Source organism: Cupressus sempervirens, chromosome 2, assembly GCF_028749045.1.
Source record: "Cupressus sempervirens isolate cs-2001-9-10 chromosome 2, ASM2874904v1, whole genome shotgun sequence".
NCBI lineage: Eukaryota > Viridiplantae > Streptophyta > Pinopsida > Cupressales > Cupressaceae > Cupressus > Cupressus sempervirens.
The window spans coordinates 310253131-310272745 of NC_143119.1; the positions used below are offsets into that span (position 1 = coordinate 310253131).

General features: G+C 35.4%; 1 protein-coding gene across 1 annotated transcript in view; it reads right to left on the bottom strand.

Moving 5' to 3' along the window:
* Window positions 1-19615, bottom strand: part of LOC149572331 (light-inducible protein CPRF2-like) — a 109438-nt gene that overhangs the window by 41067 nt on the left and 48756 nt on the right. Inside the window, exons 2-3 of the mRNA XM_089813532.1 lie at window positions 13518-13638; window positions 11488-11695 (exon numbers count right to left, since the gene is read on the bottom strand). Coding sequence (XP_089669658.1) covers window positions 11488-11695; window positions 13518-13638 — 329 coding nt within the window. The remainder of the gene's footprint in view (window positions 1-11487; window positions 11696-13517; window positions 13639-19615) is intronic.

Consider the following 19615-nt stretch of genomic DNA (forward strand, 5'->3'; position numbering starts at 1 on the left):
TTCAAGAAGCTCTGTAAGTCCTTTGTGCATTGAAGTGTGTTTGAGTCGTGTCTGTAAGAATCAGTAAGACATAGAGAGTATGCTCTCTTCCATTGAAAGATCAGAAATCAGACTGTCTTTCCTGATTATAGTATGTCCAGTTTATTTGCTTGTATAACCAGCGCATGATTTAAGTAATGATAATAGGGTGTTTATCATTCTCACCACTATCTATAAAAATTGGTATCAAAGTCAAATTCTCAATGAAAAGTTTCATTTTCAGTTATTATTGTGTTCCTTATTTGGACTTCAATTCTATATCTTTGTTGTTTTGTTCGGTTCTTGCGTGAAGTCCTCGTTTTCAAGCCAAATAGAAGGCGTAGAGAGGCAGGAAGGTAACACTCTCATACCATTTGCAGGACAAAACAAAATGTCAGAATTCCAGAGCACTGTGAACGAAAGCAATAATACTAAAAATCAACTTGTAAGTTTAAGCTCTGTCTTTGACACTGTAAATGATATAAATATTGATGAAGACTCTTATCAGTTTGAAAAAAGTCATTTAGATCTTCCTTCTGAACGTTTCAAATTACCATCTAAAAAGTAGAGCAAACTCTATGGTGATTTAGGGTTTTTATCTTATAAATCCAAGTCTGTTTGTAAATTGATAGAAATGCAAGTTGTTGTCGAAAATGATCAACCCCATAGCTTTATTAATCTGTTGTCAAACAAGGAAATCCAAAGTGTTGTCAAGCAAGCTAAACAAAAAAATAGTTTTAAATATTTACATATAGCTAGTATTGCAGCCGGTGTTGAGCCACTCTATCGTAAAGGTATTCTTGCAACTATTTTCATGACCCTTTTGGATGTCAGGCATAATTGTTATACCGATATGCTTATGGGAGGAATCTCTACCCAAAGGCTGTTGGAGCTACAGCTTTTGATGTAATACCCAACTTTGTTGTGAGTCTGCTAGATGATCATCTTGATAAAGTCTTAATGTTCCAATTTGCTACTCAATACCTAGATATGAATCCCAGATCTAGAACTCATGCTCTGTTCTTCGCCCTATATGGTCGTTTGTTTAACACTATTGTGCTAATAGTAAAGGATCAAAGGTCTGATAAATCCAAAGCCCGTTATTCTCTACTTTGGCAAACAGAATCTAGGGGTGCTCAATTGACTATACCCCGAATGATCAACCTTACTGATATCAAAGTACCCAAAGAATAGATTATTGATGTCTGAGCTTCTAATCCTTTGACCCAACAAATTCCTACTTGTCAAAATCTTCAATTTACAGAACTTGATGATGGCAGTCTGCAATGTAACCATTGCTCTTATGTTCAACCTGTTTTCCATGTTCGTATGATTTTATCTAGTCAACCAACCTCTTTTTCAGAGGTATTCTTTGTTGAACCTCAGGTTCCACCTTTTCATGATTTTATGTTATAATCCTCTGATGATAAGCTTAGCATCCTTTTCTAGCCACAACATGTAATTGCCTCTGCACAGCCCGATGCCACCACTCAAACTAAAATGTTTAACTATGCCAATCTCCATATCCACAAAGCTTTATTAGTTCAGCAAGATATGCATCAAAAGTTTCTTCAGGCAAAACTTGCCCGCCAAAAAGCCAAAGCCAGCATGAATTCCAATTTCCATAATATTCTTGCTACTTTACAATCGTGATTCTTGCCTTACTGCCCACATGAATTCCACTATGCAGGCTGACATTGCAGCCCTACGCCAAACTTATGCTGCTTTTCGCACCTCTGCCGAAGCATGGTGGACTAATAATACACGTCAAATGCATCAATTACAAACAGTTGCCCAAACTACTGCCAGATTGATCAAATTACAACCCAAATTCGCTCACAACAACTCACTAATAGTCAAGGTCTGTCTCAGTCCCTAACAACAGTCACTACCCGAGTTGAGCAAGCCATTGCAATTAATTGCAAACACAACAAGGTCCTAAATGTGCCTTTCCTGATTCCTCCTAGGATGTCGCTTGGTTGCAAAGTCAATTCAAAGGAAAAGCCCTTACTCTTGATGTGCCCAAACCTAAGTTGCAAGAATTTGATACTAAAATAGGCCGATGGAAGAATATGAATATGGTCAAACAAGAACCAGGAGGACCATATGATCAACTGCACATTTTTTCTGAAAATGTCCCACCTTTGGTGAATTTTGATGAATACAATCCCACAAAAAATAAAGCTACCATAGATGCTCTTAGAACCTGGATAGACAATGTTGTCTATGTTGCAAATATTTCTCAGGAACAAGCCATTCGCAAAGCCTTGAATGCACTCACAGGGATAGCTCGCTCTGCATGGGATTCACTCACACCAAAATATAAAAAAGATTTGATCACTAGTGGTGTTGATTTTGTCTGCGAAGCTATATATAGAATGTTCGTAGGACAACATGATAATGAGCAAAGAGTTGCTTACAAAAGATTCAAAGAAAATTGTATCTGTGACATGCGATATTTTGATTTATATTGTAGTGAACAATACACCAACTTTTATCAGTCAAAACAAACAAACAATAATGTCTGGATGTACAATACATTCTTTGAAGGTTTCCCTATCCAGCTTCAATCTTTCTATAGGGAAAAAATTCTTAATAGTATTTTGAATACCCTGGACATGACCATCAATGATGTCACTTTTCCTCAGTTGGTGCAGTTCATCAAAGAAATCAATAGTGATTTATGCAGTGAAAAGAAGAACAAAAAGAAAAAGAAAGAAGTTCTTCCTTATCTGAAAATGAGTCTATGCCATTGCAGTCAAAATAGTTATGGTTGTTTTCAACACAAAGAAAAACATAAATCCATTAAAAAATTCAAAAGTAACTCTAATAGAAAGCAATTTTCCTCTAAACCATTCAATAAATCAAAGCATAGGAAAACCTTTCTGAGGAACCAAAGTAAAGTGTGCAGAAAGAATTTTACTCCTACATGCTATATATGTAAAGGAGCGCACTATGCAAACAAATGTCCTAATAAGGATAAAAGGAATTCTAAAAGAGTCCGCACTTTAACAGAAGCAAATCTGGACTATTTGCCTCTTATAGAAATTCAAGTACCTTCAAATTTTGAAGATATCAATCTAATTGAAAGTTCAAGTGAAGAAGATGATCAGAATGACATACAAGTCCGACATATTGTACAAGAACAACATCCTAAAGAATTCTTTTCTTCAGACGATTCACCATCTAAATTTGAAATTTTATTCATGTGTTTCATGTTCCAACAACATTCATATCAAGCTAGACGTGGACAATCAATCACCAAGAGTAACCCTCAAAGGTTAACTCTGACTCCTGAAGAACAACTTCAATGGCACTTCAGTGGCTGGCCATTAAAGCCTCACGACTTGAGGCCCGAAAGCTTAATTTTCTAACTCCTTTTCAACACCAGCGAGTCCTTGCTGATTTAGCAAAACTCAAAGAAGAACGGAAAAAGTTGTTGGAAGAATATCCTGAGCTCTATGAATCCCCAGCTACTACAAAAGAAGAAGATGAAGATGATCAAGACGTCATTTGACCATTTTCCAGACCATCACTTGGGTATGTCTCTCATCCTCTCTGTGAAAAAGTTTTTGCCAAAAATTCAAGGAAAGAATGGTTACCCAATCGACTTGCTTTTTTGTACAATGTTAAAAATGATGTTCTCAAGGAGATAGGAAGTATCCAGAAGGAATTACAACAATATAATGCCAGTACCAGTTCTCTTAATGCTTTTGAAAAACTTCTTGTTGAACTGGAACAAACTCAGGAACTACATAAAGCTACATCTGAACTTGAGTCTAAACACCCTGTTTCACCACAGCATCAGACTCTACCCTCTAGTCAAGCCTTTGCCTATCTTAAGGGAGTTTCAAATCCTTGCCCAGCCTTTTTGCTGACTATTAAACTGCCTGGAATAAAACCCTATACACTCTGTGCTCTCCTTGATTCCAGTGTTGATTGTAACCTCGCTCGATCACAATGTTTCCCATCAAATTGTTGGTCACCTACTTCTACTAGTATTCATTCTGTGTCTTACTCTAATAATCTTATCCGCTTCCAAGCTCATATTTCTATTCTTTTCCCCTCTCAACTCTATACTGCCACCTTTTTACAGTTTCCTGTTGACCAATATGATTGCATTATTGGCAGCCATACTCTGCAAGACTGGAGTCCATATACTGTTGGTTTATCTGGCACTACTATAACCTTCAAATTTGGCTTTGTCCCTTAGATTAATGAGACCCGTGCCTATTTGTCGAAGCTCGCTTTGCCTCATGCTCCGAAGTTCATTCCACCTGGTTCTCGTCTCTAGTTTGCCAACCAGTCTTTTTCCACCCAGGGAGAGCTTGAGTAAATTCAACATGATTTTGCCAATACAATCCTTACCAAAGACCTACAAAAATATACTAGAACTTTTGAGTGCTCTTTACCAATGAAGAAGAATGAGCATGGGAAAGAACTCATTCCAAAAAGCAAAGCTAATTATATAATCCTCTCCAGTGCAAAACAAGAGTTATGTGAGAAAGAAATAGCTGACTTGCTAAGAAAAGCCATCATCAGACCTAGTTCAAGCCCTTTCTCTTATCATGCCATGTATGTTCCCAAAAAAGATGAGAATGGAAATGAATTGGCTGAAAAATGCTTAGTGGTTAATTACAACCCACTTAATGCCTGTCTAGAAAGCAACCAACATCCCTTACCCAGGAAGGATTACATCTGGCAAAGAATACAAGGAAGCAATGTATTTAGTAAATTTGATCTTACCAAAGGTTTTTGGCAAATCAGGTTGAATGAGAAAGATAGATATAAGTCTTCTTTTTTTTGTACCACAAGGATTGTTTGAATTGAAGCTGCATAGGGAAACCTTCAAGGAATGTATTGTACATACAAACATTATTGTTTGTTTGTAGTTTGTTGAACTAGAACAAACTCAAGAACTACATAAGACTACATCTGAACCTGAGTCTGAACACCCTGTTTCACCACAGCATCAAACTCCACCCTCTAGTTAAGCCTTTGCCTATCTTAAGGGAGTTTCAAATCCTTGCCCAGTCTTTTTGCTGACTATTAAACTGCCTATAATAAAACCCTATACAATCTGTGCTCTCCTTGATTCCGGTGCTGATTGTAACCTCGCTTGATCACAATGTTTCCCATCAGATTGTTTGTTACCTACTTCTACTAGCATTCATTCCAAAAATCTTTGTAGACTTTTCTTATCCTTGACTTCTACCTTTTGTATGGCTTTCAACAAATGATCTTAAGGATAAATCTTCCCATTTGGTTCTATGCGAGTACCAATAGAAATTAGACTTTTGGTACACCAACTTAATTTGATAGGGTTCAGACACAGACCATGTGTTTGATAGATAGAAAGGAAAGTGTTCCATATGTAACTTATTGTCTTGACTGTAAATTAGGCTATCATCAATATATGGCTGGATAAATTTAGCATAAAGTGCAAAAATGTGATCCATAAATCCCTGAAAGATAGATGGTGTTGCTTTCATTCCGAATGGAAGTACATTCCATTCAAGCAATCCTTGTGGTACAAAAAAAGCAAACTTATATCTTTCTCATTCAACCTGATTTGCCAAAAACCTTTGGTAAGATCAAATTTGCTAAATACATTGCATCTTTGTATTATTTTCCAGATGTAATCCTTAATGGGTAAGGGATGCCGATTGCTTTCTAGGCAAGCATTGAGTGGCTTGTAATTAACCACTAAACGTTTTTCAACCAATTCATTTCCATTCTCATCTTTTTTGGGAACATACATGGCATGACAAGAGAAAAGGCTCGAACTAGGCCTAATGATGGCTTTGCTTAGCAAGTCAGCTATTTCTTTCTCACATAACTTTTGTTCTGCTCTAGAGAGGATTATATAATTAGCTTTGCTTTTTGGAACGAGTTCTTTCCCATGCTCATCCTTCTTCATTGGTAAAGAACACTCAAAAGTTCTAGTATATTTTTGTAGGCCTTTGGTAAGAACTGTGTTGGCAAAATCATGTTGAATTTGCTCAAGCTCTCCCCAAGTGGAAAAAGACTGATTGGCAAACCAGATAGGAGAACCAAGTGGAACAAGCTTTGGAGCAAGAGGCAAAGCTAGCTTTGGCGAATAGGCACAGGTCTCATTAACCTCGGGGACAGCAAAATTTGAAGGTAGTGGTAGTGCCAAATAAACCAACAGTATATGGACTACAAGCTTGCAGAGTATGGCTGCCAATAATGCAATCATATTGGTCAACAGGGAACTGTAAAAAGGTGACAGTATAGAGTTGAGAGGGAAAAGAATAGGAATATGAGCTTGGAAGCGGATAGGATTATTAGTGTGAGACACAAAATGAATACTAGTAGAAGTAGGTAACCAACAATCTGATGAGAAACATTGTGATCGAGCGAGGTTACAATCAGCACCGGAATCAAGGAGAGCACAGAGTGTATAGCGTTTTATTCCAGGCAATTTAATAGTCAGCTAAAAGGTTGGGCAAGGATTTGAAACTCCCTTAAGATAGGCAAAGGCTTGACTAGAGGGTGGAGTCTGATGTTGTGGTGAAACAGGGTGTTTAGACTCAGGTTCAGATGTAGCCTTATGTAGTTCCTGAATTTGTTCCAATTTAACAAGAAGTTTGTCAAAAGTATTACAAGAACTGGTAATGACATTATACTCTTGTAATTCCTTCTGGATACTTCCTATCTCCTTGAGAACATCATTTTTAACATTGTACAAAAAAGCAAGTTGATTGGATAACCATTCTTTCCTTGAATTTTTGGCAAAAACTTTTTCAGCAAGAGGATGAGAGACATACTCATGTGATGCTCTAGAAAATAGTCGAATGACCTCTTGATCATCTTCATCTTCTTCTTTTGTAGTAGTTGGGGATTCATAGAGCTCAGGATATTCTTCCAACAACTTCTGGCGTTCTTCTTCAAGTTTTGCTAAATCAGCAAAGACTCATTGGTGTTGAAAAGGAGTTAGAAAATTAAACTTTCGAGCCTCAAGTTGTAAAGCTTTAATGGCCAGCCGCTAAAGTTGTTCTTCAAGAGTCAGAGTTAACCATTGAGGGTTACTCTGGGTGATTGACTGTCCATGTCCAGCTTAATATGAATATTGTCGAAACATAAAACACATGAATGAAATTTTAGATTCAGATGGTGAATCGTCTAAAGAAAAGAATTCTCCAGGATGTTGTTTTTGTACAATATGTCGGACCTATATGTCATCCTGATCATCTTCTTCACTTGAACTTTCAATTAGACTGATATCTTCAGAATCTGAAGGTACTTGAATTTCTATAAGAGGCAAAGAGTCCAGATTTGCCTCTGTTAAAGTGCAGACCCTTTTAGAATTCCTTTTATCCTTATTAGGACATTTGTTTGCATAGTGCGCTCCTTTACATATATAGCATGTAAGAGTAAAATTCTTTCTGTGCACTTTACTTTGGTTCCTCAGAAAGGTTTTCCGGTGCTTTGATTTCTTGAATGGTTTAGAAGAAAATTGCTTTCTATCAGAGTAGCTTTTGAATTTTGTAATGGATTTATGTTTTCCTTTGTGTTGAAAACAACCATAACTATTTTGACTGCAATGGCACACACCTATTTTCAGATAAGGAAGAACTTCTTTCTTTTTCTTTTTGTTCTTCTTTTCACTGCATAAATCACTGTTGAAGCTTTCTGTGGTGATCTAGTCCAATTGCTCCCAAAGTTCTACTTGCATTTCATCTTTCCACTTGTACTTCAAGTTGGGTTGGAAAATAGGTGTTAGTGTGAAAATCCTAAGAGTATCCCTTAGAATCATTGCACCAATGGAGGTAGCGCCGCTGGCAAGCTTTCAATTGGTTGGATCCCCGTCCATTTGCTAATTTCTTCATTCACAGGAGTAGTAGAGCAGTAAGCAATTAGTGGTAGAAGTAGTTGAAAGTGAAAGTGATCAAGGAGAAAAGAACAAGTCAAGCAAAGCGAAATACCACCAAGTTATTTTCGAATGAATAACGTAAGCTCACCTACGTGATTAACCAGCAAATCACATTAATATAACTGAGTTAGTATCCACAAGTGTAAGGAACCTTGGAGTTCTCTCATGTTCTTCATGAGTATTTACTTTTCAAGAGAGGGTTGAGTGTTTGATATTCCATATCAAGTATTCAATTGCTATATGTTATGTAGTGGTACAAAACTGACATCAACACATTCCTCCTGCACTTTTAATGTATTCTGAAAATTAATTCTAATAAAAACAAGAAACCTATCAACTTTTTTCAATTGGCACCAAAATTTCTATCAGATCATACATAGCGTTTTTATAGTGGTATCAAAGCTTGCTTGCAAAGTGTTTGACAAAATGTCAAACAACTGAATTATAAAAGATTTGGGTGTTTGACAAAGTTATAACTGGTTGGGGTTATTACATGTCTTCCTTCTACATGGGTAAAAGTCAGTGGATGCGAAAAAGGCCATGACTTCTTTTCTTTAGCTTATCGTTTAGTAGGCATGTCATAGCTGCTACATCCAAACCACTCACATGTGATGTCAAAACAAAATGGTTTTTACTTATATGAACACATCACCCTATGTACAAGTTTGTATCACTACCAACTATAGTGAGTGTTTGCGACAATCAAACTTTCTTCACTTTGGTCACCTCTCTCTTTTGGCTTCAAAACTTTCAAATATTCCTTGCTGCAAATGTCAGCCACTTTTTTGTTCACCATCCACTAAGCCTGATGAGACAAACATCAAGGGACGTACTTTAAGTTGCAAAGACTTGGTAGCTTCCAAGTTGAGTGGGGCTGGGAGGTCTTGTTACCATTTTATTAATTTTTTAAAATATTAAATTTCTAGATTTTTAGCATTCACATGCAAAGGGAACAAAAATAAGTACTACCATAGTTGCTTCCAGTGGTATTAATTAGCATGCCAATATTGACTGTTATATTCAATTTTACTACCAAGTCCATCCCACATATAGTCGCTTCCATTTGACCAATGGTATTGGTAACGATGTCAAGTTTAACTACCTCCACCTTCATTAATTTCTGATTTCCTACATTTCTACTAAAAAAAGCATTAAGATGTTCATTTTGTCAAATGTTAATACCCACCTAAAACATTCATACCTATCAAGCTCCCATATTTGTAAATCATTTACTCTTGAAACTCTTTTGTTTATTTTGTTTTGTAACAAATTGTCCTCTTTATGAAGACTTCAAGTATGAAAGAACAAATGTAAGTTTTTTATAACATCCACACAACTAAGCAATCTATAGCTGCCTAGGATGTCATATGGCATTGTTGTGCACATAAGCTGAAAGCCACAATAGGTGGTCTGCCTATATTAAGTCTGACTAGCATCTAGGTTATTCTTGATCTTAGATCTTCTGTTGTGAATCTTGATCAAATAGTCCATTCTTATTACCATTTCCTCTTCAAACAAGGTAATCAGTGAAATTGATCTATATATCTTTGTAAGCTACAAATTTTGTGATGTCGTGCCATTTTGTTTCCACTAACACCAAAGTTCAAACATAGCGTATTCCATTACCCTAGTCTTTCTTGGGTGTTTTCAACCTTTTGGTTTCACAGCTAAGAAGATGCACGCTAGTCCTTAACTAAGTTGTTAACATTTTCACTTTCTATTTTATTTCCATTCCTATATAGTTATGTTAGTTATGGTCAGGAGTAGGATTTTCTAACATAATACTCTCTTGTTCTCCCAAGTTGCTTTGTCCATGTGTTTGCCTTCTCTTTCTCTCTCTCACTCACACATTTCTTTGATTTCCTCATTAGTATATGGATACTCTTGCATGCCTCTATCCAATTTATTCGATATCTTATTTTATCCATGCACTCTTTCTTCTTTTCACCTTTTCCTCCTTGCCAATTTGGGCCAAAAATGCAACCTCATGTTCTCTATTCTATTTAACTTAAAAATCCAGATCAAAGCCAACACCTCCAAATGAAAGGTGTTAGCTTCGGCACAACTGTATGCATATTATAATCAATAACTTGTTTCCATCTCATTGTATTGTGTATCTTGAGATTTTATACATTCCCTCCGCATCTATCATCTTCTATATTCATGGAAACTAGTTTTTCAATAAGCTTTAAGCATGATCATAACAACGAAAGAAATTCAATTAATCTTATCCTATGAGTGCTCCATTCTATGAGTATCCAATTAAGCTTTATACCCTGTGTGCGTATCCAAGAACGAAGCACTTGTAACTGTAATGGTGGCATAGACAACTCGTGATGTACGGAGATTATAAATAAATAAATAAAAAGTGTTCTTTGTTATTTATGATGTTTTGAATTGATGCCAGACCAATTAAATAAATATAGAAATGGAAAAGCTCAAAATGATCTTGTACACACTGCACATTAGGCTGTAATCCTCACGCAACAAGCCGAACGGAGGCAAAGGCTCAGGCAACTCGCCAAAGGGGACCATGGTGGTGTCATGGAGGGTGACCACAGGAGGTATATTGACCGACAGAGAACATGGATCGCCTCACCGTAGGTGGGTGAGAAGTAGTGAGGACTTGATAGAAGAGACACAGAAAAGACTAAGTTGGATCGAGGAAACAAGGGAGGAGTTCATTAACTTGTCTCGCACACCACCGGTGGAGAATCGGTGCAGAGTGAAGAGGGAACCAACATGGCTAGAGGTGTCGAAGAAGCACGAGCATAGGGTAATCACACTCCATTCTTTCCCCACACACCGAACGAGCAAGCATAGTTTGGTAGCTGAACCCTGTTTCAGAACTTACTACACCATGGCACAGACACAGATACCTGCACAACCGACACAACTAGTAGTTCATAACCGGCAATATTAAAGTAATATTATCACATTAATAATAAGAAAACAGGCAACAGACTCTGTTATTAACCTCAAAAATGTAGCAACATTAAAGTAATATTATCACATTAATAATAAGAAATACACTCCAACGAAAATATATATTTTCTCGAATACACATGACAGGGCATGGACTCATTGTCTGACACGAATTGATGACCAAAGCCTTTTTTTTTCAGATAGCAGACTACAGTGTTTGTTATTTCCAGTCCAATTTAGTATTCTAATAAATTAAGACTATTTTTGGCCCCTAGAACAAAAACATTGGTTCTTTTCAATCAGTACAAGAACTTATAAGTCTTTTTCACTTTCAATCAGTACAAGAACTTATAAGTCTTTTTCACTGTTTATTACAAAAATACAAGAATGAATGTAGGATGAAATTAGAAAATGACCCGTCATCAGTTTAGTAGTCAAGATAATAAATACTTCCGATGCCAAATCTAAAAGTTGGAATAGAGGTCAGCTTTCTTTTTCTTTAAGCATAAATATGTATATATTGGTAAGCATACACCTTGGGCGGAAAAGACACTCGTAAGCACATAACTCTTCAACTCTTGTAAATTATTGGCAGGACTCTTTCTGATAATAAATGAACATATTTTGCATGCTGTAGTTGTACTAACCTTCTAATACGTTTCAAATCACCTGGATCTGTACTTTGTTCACTGGGCCCAACTTCTAGGTCCTCATCATCTGACTGCTCTCTTGAAGAACCACTGGTGTTTGTTTTTGCTTGAGAAACTCCACCTTTAGGCTTGGGAGGAAGTGCTGGAATACCTATTGGTCCTGAAGCAGAGCTTCCTGGAGCTCCATGATACATGATTCCCGAACCTATGGACATAAAATCAAATATAAAAAGCTTTCTGAACATCATATAAAGATGAAAAAAAGGATTTGCAGTTCAAAGTCAAACCTCATCAAATTAAGGAATGCTAAGTCTCCTGATGCACACTGTGGTGAGTCTGGTGACTGTTGTAACTTATTTTCAGATGATTAAATCATTTAACAGTAGAACTTCAAGATGAATAATCTGGAGAGTCATTTATCCTAGTTATGATCAGATTGATTTTATATCCAAAAATGAGATGACATGATTTTTTATTATTATTATTTGATAATTCAGATTTTGAGAAATGTAGTTCTACAAAACGAACAAAACTAATCTATTGTGACATAAAAGTCTTGGGAAAAAAATCATAAAAAATCCTTTTCGCAATGACTTGTAGACATATCTGATGGATACCAAACAGCATATACAGGTGAGTTAGGCAAGGATGGAAGACCAAAATGGGCCTTAATATCAAACATAAGCTTGCAATTAACAGAAAAATAAGTGTTTTCCACATAATCAGGATATGTCACAGTTTTCAATAAAACAAACATAGGAGCAAAGGCTAGGCAATTATTGGGGAAAAAAGAGAATTTATGTTGAAAAGACACTCAGGCTGCTTTGACTAAAGACATCATAAACAACATTGGGTTGTCTTCAATAACTTTTTTATCCAGCATTTGTAATTTTAATCTGCATATATCATGTGTATATGGTCATGTAGTTTTTGAATAAACCCAAAGGGCCCAAAAATATATGGTCATGTAAAATGCAATGCAGCACAACCTACTCAACAACGATGTTTCTCTAGTATGGCATTCCCAACTTCTGAAGCAGGAACTTGGTATGACATTACCAACTTCTGAAGCAGTGGACTGGATTCCTTAAAACCAGCTGAATTTCAAGTTACACTCACTGAAGCCTGTAATTACATCATAAAGCATTTCATCTTTATACACTCCCTTATCCACAAGATTTTTTCTAGCATTAAAACTCACAAGATTGCCAACTTAACATTATTGCATGCGAGCATCTAATGTGCATGACCAAAATTTAAGAACACAATCACTGCACCATAAAAGATGTCTCCCGAGTGGATCTAAACCAATAACCAACAGGGCATGCAATTACTGAGTGAAGGGTCATATAGGTTTCTGATCCAAATCTTTTTGGTCAGAAGAAAGCAACTTTCTAGATCCAGAGAACCACTAAGTTTGAAGGCATAGCTTTCCAACTGAGACCAAACTTCTACAGCAATATCTGGGAGACATCCACACATGCCAAACATAATAAATGATTGATTCATTGAACATGACCTCATCAAAGGATTCTTTATAAATATATGGGAGCTTCACACTCCAGTAAAATGGGATGCTTATTGAATATGCAAACTGTATATAAAGAATCCCAGAACTCAAGAATCATGTCCTAGCAAAAGATTTTTATACATGAGAATTTTTATGTGACATTATCTTGCAAACAGTGCAACACTCAACAGATATAGAAAACAACTGAGCATAAGAATCGGCAATTTTCTGTACAAGACTGTTACTCAGACATGATCATAAAACCACAGCACAAAGACATGTAATACTTTTCCTAATTATTTACTCACGAAAGAATCGTGTTCAAGAATGATCTTAACCCTTTCCAGTCAAACATTGTATTTATACTTATCAATCTAATTGATTTTAATTGGTCAGTCAGCAGCCAATACAATTTCTAATATGCCTACTATTATGTGATCAAATAGAAAGCACTCAAAATCAAATAATAGTAAAACTAAATAATTAGCACCCTGTTAATTTGCATAATATAGGTTACCTGTGCCTGAACACTGAGATGCCAAGACTGCAGCTCTAGCATCTGGTCCCAAAATAACATTCTGTGATTGATTTGCATCTGCTGCAGATGGAACAAGATCCGTAGAGCTAATTCCTGTAGCCTAGATTGTCAAAGAAGGTAAAAATAGGTGTGTATTTAACAAAATGTAAAATTAAAAGACACAAAAATTAGGATGTTGCCTGAGGAAAAAGGGCAGTTAGCAAAATTTGAAAAGAATGCCAAGCTACATTTTCAAAATCATATAATGGAGTTCAATGTCAAAAACAAACATTTCAGAAGGTTTCTAATATTTTTAAGAAGATTATAAAATGCAGGAATGCATACCATCTAATAGGCAAAATCTTTTTATTTTCAAAAGATTCTGTTCGATGTTAGCTTTGAACTGCAAATAAGAACAGATTTTGGAAAATAGCCAATACTACAAATGGTAAACATCATAACCATTGCTAGGCGCACACATATCAAATACAACCATGAAAAACCATCAAATATTGTCATCAAGAGTTGGCACAAGAAACCCCTTTCTTTCAGTTCTTAGTTAATAAGAAAGGTTTACAATATTATTTTGGCTCAATTTTAAACTGTTTTGTTGATCCAGCACTGATTAGCAATAACTTATACGCATAAATTCACAGTCCATGGGTCTGAGTTGTAAAGCTTTTCGGAAAAATTGTCTTTATTTTTTGCATCAAGGTTCTAGATCACATCTGATGAATCATCATCACAATGAGAGGCGAATGAGATGAGAACTGTAAGATTAGTTCAATGCATACTTGTGATGCCAAGGAGAGGTGCTCTAGGCAAACACGGAGATCAAAACATCGAAACTGGAATTAATATAAAATTTAAAATCTTGCAGACCCTATATCATTTGTCTCTCTTTGACAATGTAGCACAGTGTGATCCAATACTGTAAGGATTGTCAATAATAAAATGCTTGAGTCTACTAAATTTACCAAGTAGAGGAAAATTGGCCTTATTTGTTCACAAATTTATAGAAGTGAATATGCAAATTATTGCAATGGCAGATTTATTCCTAAATGAGAGTACAAACAATAGATTAACAGGAAAATATGGAAAACGCCAACTTATTTAATTCAATAACTTTCAAACAAAATTCAAAAAATTGGACTCAGAATGCATAAGAAGCATAACGAATGAGTTTAGTAGACATACTAGTCGAATTTTAATTTTAATTATAGACACATTACTCAGTCAGATTTGACTTGACAAACCATAAGTATACATAAAATTCAATTAATTAGTATTTGATAAAGAAATATTCAGGGAATTAAAAATTTAAAAATAATGAAATATTCCTTAATACAGGGGATTAAGTTATTTCTAGGTGAGTCACCTAGTGCGAATTTTATATTTTCCCACATATTTATAGCATAGTCACCAAGTCATTCAAATAATGTTCACCATACTGGATGAGATGGAAGCAAGACAGGACAAGGCCCAACTTTAGCCAAGGCATGGCACTGCCATCCCGAGGATCCTGTGGATACATCCCGAACAAGAACATTTAAGGGTATTCCTCACAAAAAGGCTAGAGTAAGGCTGCGATTTGGATCTATCTTTATAGAACAGCCATAGAAGGATTCATGAAGGGTAGTGAAATAGACGAGGCCATGGAGCTTTATGAGGTAACCTGCTAGGATGCCCCTAGGAAACCCGTGTTTTGTAATCTCATTAGGGGTTATTTGTGGTAGATAAGCTTTCAAATGCCCTTAGCATTTTTTATTTGATGCCTTTGAAGTTTGAGTGAATACTTTTATTGCATAACACTATATTGAAAGGCTTGTTCAAGGACAAAGATTAATGAAATCTTTGATTCTTTTGAGTCCATGCTGACCTGTGATGTAGGTTGATTGCAGCATATGTCACGTCCCCCCAAAGTTTAATACAAATCACAGCACTAAAAGTGAACATCTAAAGGAACAAGGAGCCAACTTTAGGTTTAAGTGCAAATAATAAAAGCTGGTCCTGATAATAATAAGCTTTATCTCATCCTTTATAAAGGAATCTCAAAAGGTCATCAACCTAAGAACTGATTTCCCTTAGCATCACTTGTATTCATAAGAGGTGATATTTTTCACCTCTGTGAGCATCACCTAGATCCAATGCGTGTTAAGTTGTGAGGCCTCGCCCCAACCCATCCTAGCATCGATGATACTTTATTATTTTGATACTCATGACTCGATATGTCAGAACATTATTTGATGCACTGAACATTATTATGCTATTTATGATGTATGATGCTTTACTTTTAGATATTTGTTTTCGTCATTTAATGTTTTATGAACATGTATGAGGACGAAGTGAATGAATGCAAAACTAACCCTTTGAATTTTTTTCGAATTATAATGAATAGAATAAGATGAATAATTGAATTGTAGAAAAATGGATGTTTTAAATTACATGAATTTCTTGATGCGTAGTTTTATCTATATATGTGTCTGTGTGTGTGTGTGTGTGTGCGTGTGTGTGTGTATTGCTTGAACTACTGATGTGTGCAATGAGTGTGCAAGAAGTTTAGCCGGGAAATCTGATGGAAAGACAGAGCTGAACCCCTTGTTCATTTGTGCTATCTTTGCATTGTCTATCTTTAAAAGATTGTTATTTGGTTTTATCATCCTCCTAGTTTTTGTTTGTTTCTATTAAGTCCTTAAGGCTTAAAAACATTAAATATAAGTACCCTAGGGGTAAGGATGTGGGTGGGGAGTACTTTCCACCCCTTTAGCCTCCTTGGTTGACTTTTAGGGTCACTCAAAAACCCTATTTTTGGTTGATTGCGAAAATTGGTTATCTCCTCATGAGTTGGTGACTCAAACTCCATCTTGAGTTACTTGAAGTCTAGTTGAGTTAAGGATCATACTTAAAGGCATTTTTGGAGTAGTTTTGGTTTTGTCACCCAATCTTTAGTCTTGGAGAAAGTTGGAAGATTGAAGAAAGAAAAGGAAAAGCTCTTCTCAAACCACCATTTTGCCATAACTCTTTTGGTGAAGATAGGAGTTCTTCACTTCTTTGAATTGTTTTCTTCATTTGTCATACTTGAATCTTGCTTGAATCATGTATTAGGCATTGTGTTGTTTTTGTATTGCTTGCTTATGTGTTGGGGTTGATTTGAAGGGATCTTAACTTGTCTTTCTTTGGATGTTATTCTCATGCTTGCTTTGATGTATTGTGTTTTGAGGGGATTTCATGGGGATTGTTTTGGCATCACTCACCCTTGGATAGGGAAGAAGTGACCATGTATGAGGGAAGGGCCTTAGTTGGACCTCAATAGTGTAGAGTCTCCTCTCATAGTGAGAGGAGGTAAAGAGGGTAGGGTGTATGGGCCCCTACTTGTCATCCCATACCTTGTATGAAAGTTTTGTGAATTCTTGAAGAAGGGAAGAAATGAATACCCTTGTTATATTGGCCCCGAAAGGGCATTTATAGAAAAATGGAAGTTCTTGAATTTTGGCCCCGAAAGGGCTATGTTATGGTATGGTGATTGACATCTCCTATTGAGAAAATCCACCTCCCCTCTATTTTGGTTCATTGTTGAACCGATTATGCAAAACCGGGTTGGGAATGCATGCTTGAATTGTTTATCTTATTGTGTTGCTTTTACCTTCATGTTGGTTCTTGTCTCTCCCATGGTTTCCTTGATGCATTGAAGACTTTGGTAAAGATCTTTTGTGAAAGCCCTTGAAGAGAACTCAATTGAATTGTAATATTTGTAAAATTGTATTTTAAACTTTGATGTATTGGCAAAGACGTCGGATTTTCTTACTGGTTCTTTCCCGATAGAGCCTTGAACTAGGTTAAATAATAAAGAAAGGAAAAGATTGTGAAAACCTCCTTGTATTGCTCTCATGTGATTTCAAATTTTGCATATGTATGTGAGAAAATAGAATGATAGATAATGTCTTGAATTATGAATTTTCAAGTTTTCAATTATGTTAATGAAAAAGCAATTTGATATGTTGAAGTTCCCAATTTGATGTTTAAGTATTAAGAGGAAATAAAAATCCTACGTTGTGATCACAAAGTTATCTCTCTTGTTAAAATTCATAATTGACACAATCAAAATTTGATTAAGAACTATGCATCACCATGAATTCTGATTATAAAGGAACATATACCTTGCTATGTGATGATTTATAAAACACAATTAACATGAGAGAGACAAAATATAACCTTATGCACTTCCTTGTATTGGTATGTTTGTTGAAGGAATCAATGTGGTCATTTGGTCAGAAGTCACTCTTAGTATAACAAATATATATATATATATATATATATGGCAAGAAACAGATCATGTCAACACTTAGACAAAATTGGCTTCTAAAGGAAAATGTGTATCTCTAGGAGTTAAAAACCTCTCTGGAAAATGTATGGGAAAAATTTTAATTCCCCCAAATCACAGAGAATATTCTCTATATTATCCTTTTAGATTGCAATTATAAAAAAACAATATTAAATCTTTTTAAAAGAATATAAATTAATTGCATTTGAAATTCAAATATTTCATTGGGCTTCTTGTTGACATATCTCACCCATAAAACTTTTGCATTAAAACTCCTTGTGACAAGAGAGTTAAGGTACTTACCTAAGTCATCATATCTATTCATTAAAATAGAAATAAAAATAAAAGGAAAATTTAAAAAACTTCACCAACTTAACTCTCCCCCCCCCCCCCCCATTCTCTTACCTTATTCTTCTATCACATTAAGGGCTAGGCGTGGGCTAGAGGTACTGTGGTCTTTCGTACCACTAATGACATGTCATGTCATTAGGGGAGAGCAAGGTAAGTCTCTTAAAAAATATATATAACTTTAACACTTTACCCACCCATATAACTCCTTACCATGCGCTGGTTCTAGGCTTCACCACCCCTCACGCATCATCAGTGGGGACAGACCTGCGCTTGGACAGGCCCGCGTCAGCTTGTCAGGACGTGGGGCAACACGCTGTCCCTTGGGTCAGCCCACTTGGCATAGGGGGTAGGAGTATGTATTAGATTAGGGGGTAATTTAGTATTATAATTGTTTTTTTTTTTTTTTTTTCTTTTGTGAAGTGTAGTTGCTAGTTGGTAGGTAGACTAGGTTAGTATAGGACTTGATTGTTGTTTTTAGATAATTTTATTAATAGTTGTTAAATGAGTTTAAGCATTAAATTGCTAACTAGATTAGTAAGTAGATTTTAAATAAAGTTTTTTTTTGAATTTAGTTTAGTATTACATGTTGCATAAGTGTAGTATATAGAATGTAATCTAGGTTAGTAAAGATGTTTAGTAGTTTTAGATTGATAATATTTTAAATTAAGTATGGCATTAATCTATCAACTAGATTTGAAATCTTGATGGTATTAAGAGGTAATGTATTATATTTATGTTAAGTAATGATGTTGATATTAAATAATGATTTAGATATTAGAATATCAATATTAGTTTTAATTTAAAAAGTTTAACTTGAAGCTAGTATACTTTAACTATAATAATTTTAATGTTTTATTAATTAGTTTTATACTATCGTGAACAGGGTTAGATTGATTTTAATATGGGCTTTATTAATGTGGATTTAAATTTATGATAGTTCAAATGAAGTTAGATTAAATTATAGATTTTTGAATTTATTCTAGACATCAATTTCAATTGTAAATGATAAGTTAATGAGTTAGTTTAGGTTTTGATTAAAGTTATACACGTAGTTAGCTTGGTTGTATAGTAAAATTTTTATTTGATCTTCTAGAGTTTCGGATTCCCTTATATGGTTAATGGTTTAGATTGTAATGTCGATCAAGTTATTAAGTTAATAAGAGGGACTAGCCAATTAGATCATCTTTAGGGTTAGTGGTATATTACTCGTAATTAAGTTGTATCATTAAAACAAATTGCTGGATTATGACTTTAGTTAAATAGATTAGTCATTTAATTTCATTATGGATTTACTAAGAGACTTCCAGTTCACCCAAATAATCTCTTTTACGGAATGACCAGACTGTGTCATAACCCTGTTAATTATCTATCGTGGTCTTGCATTTAGCTTCACAGTACCTGTGACTATCTGAATCTTAAACCCCTC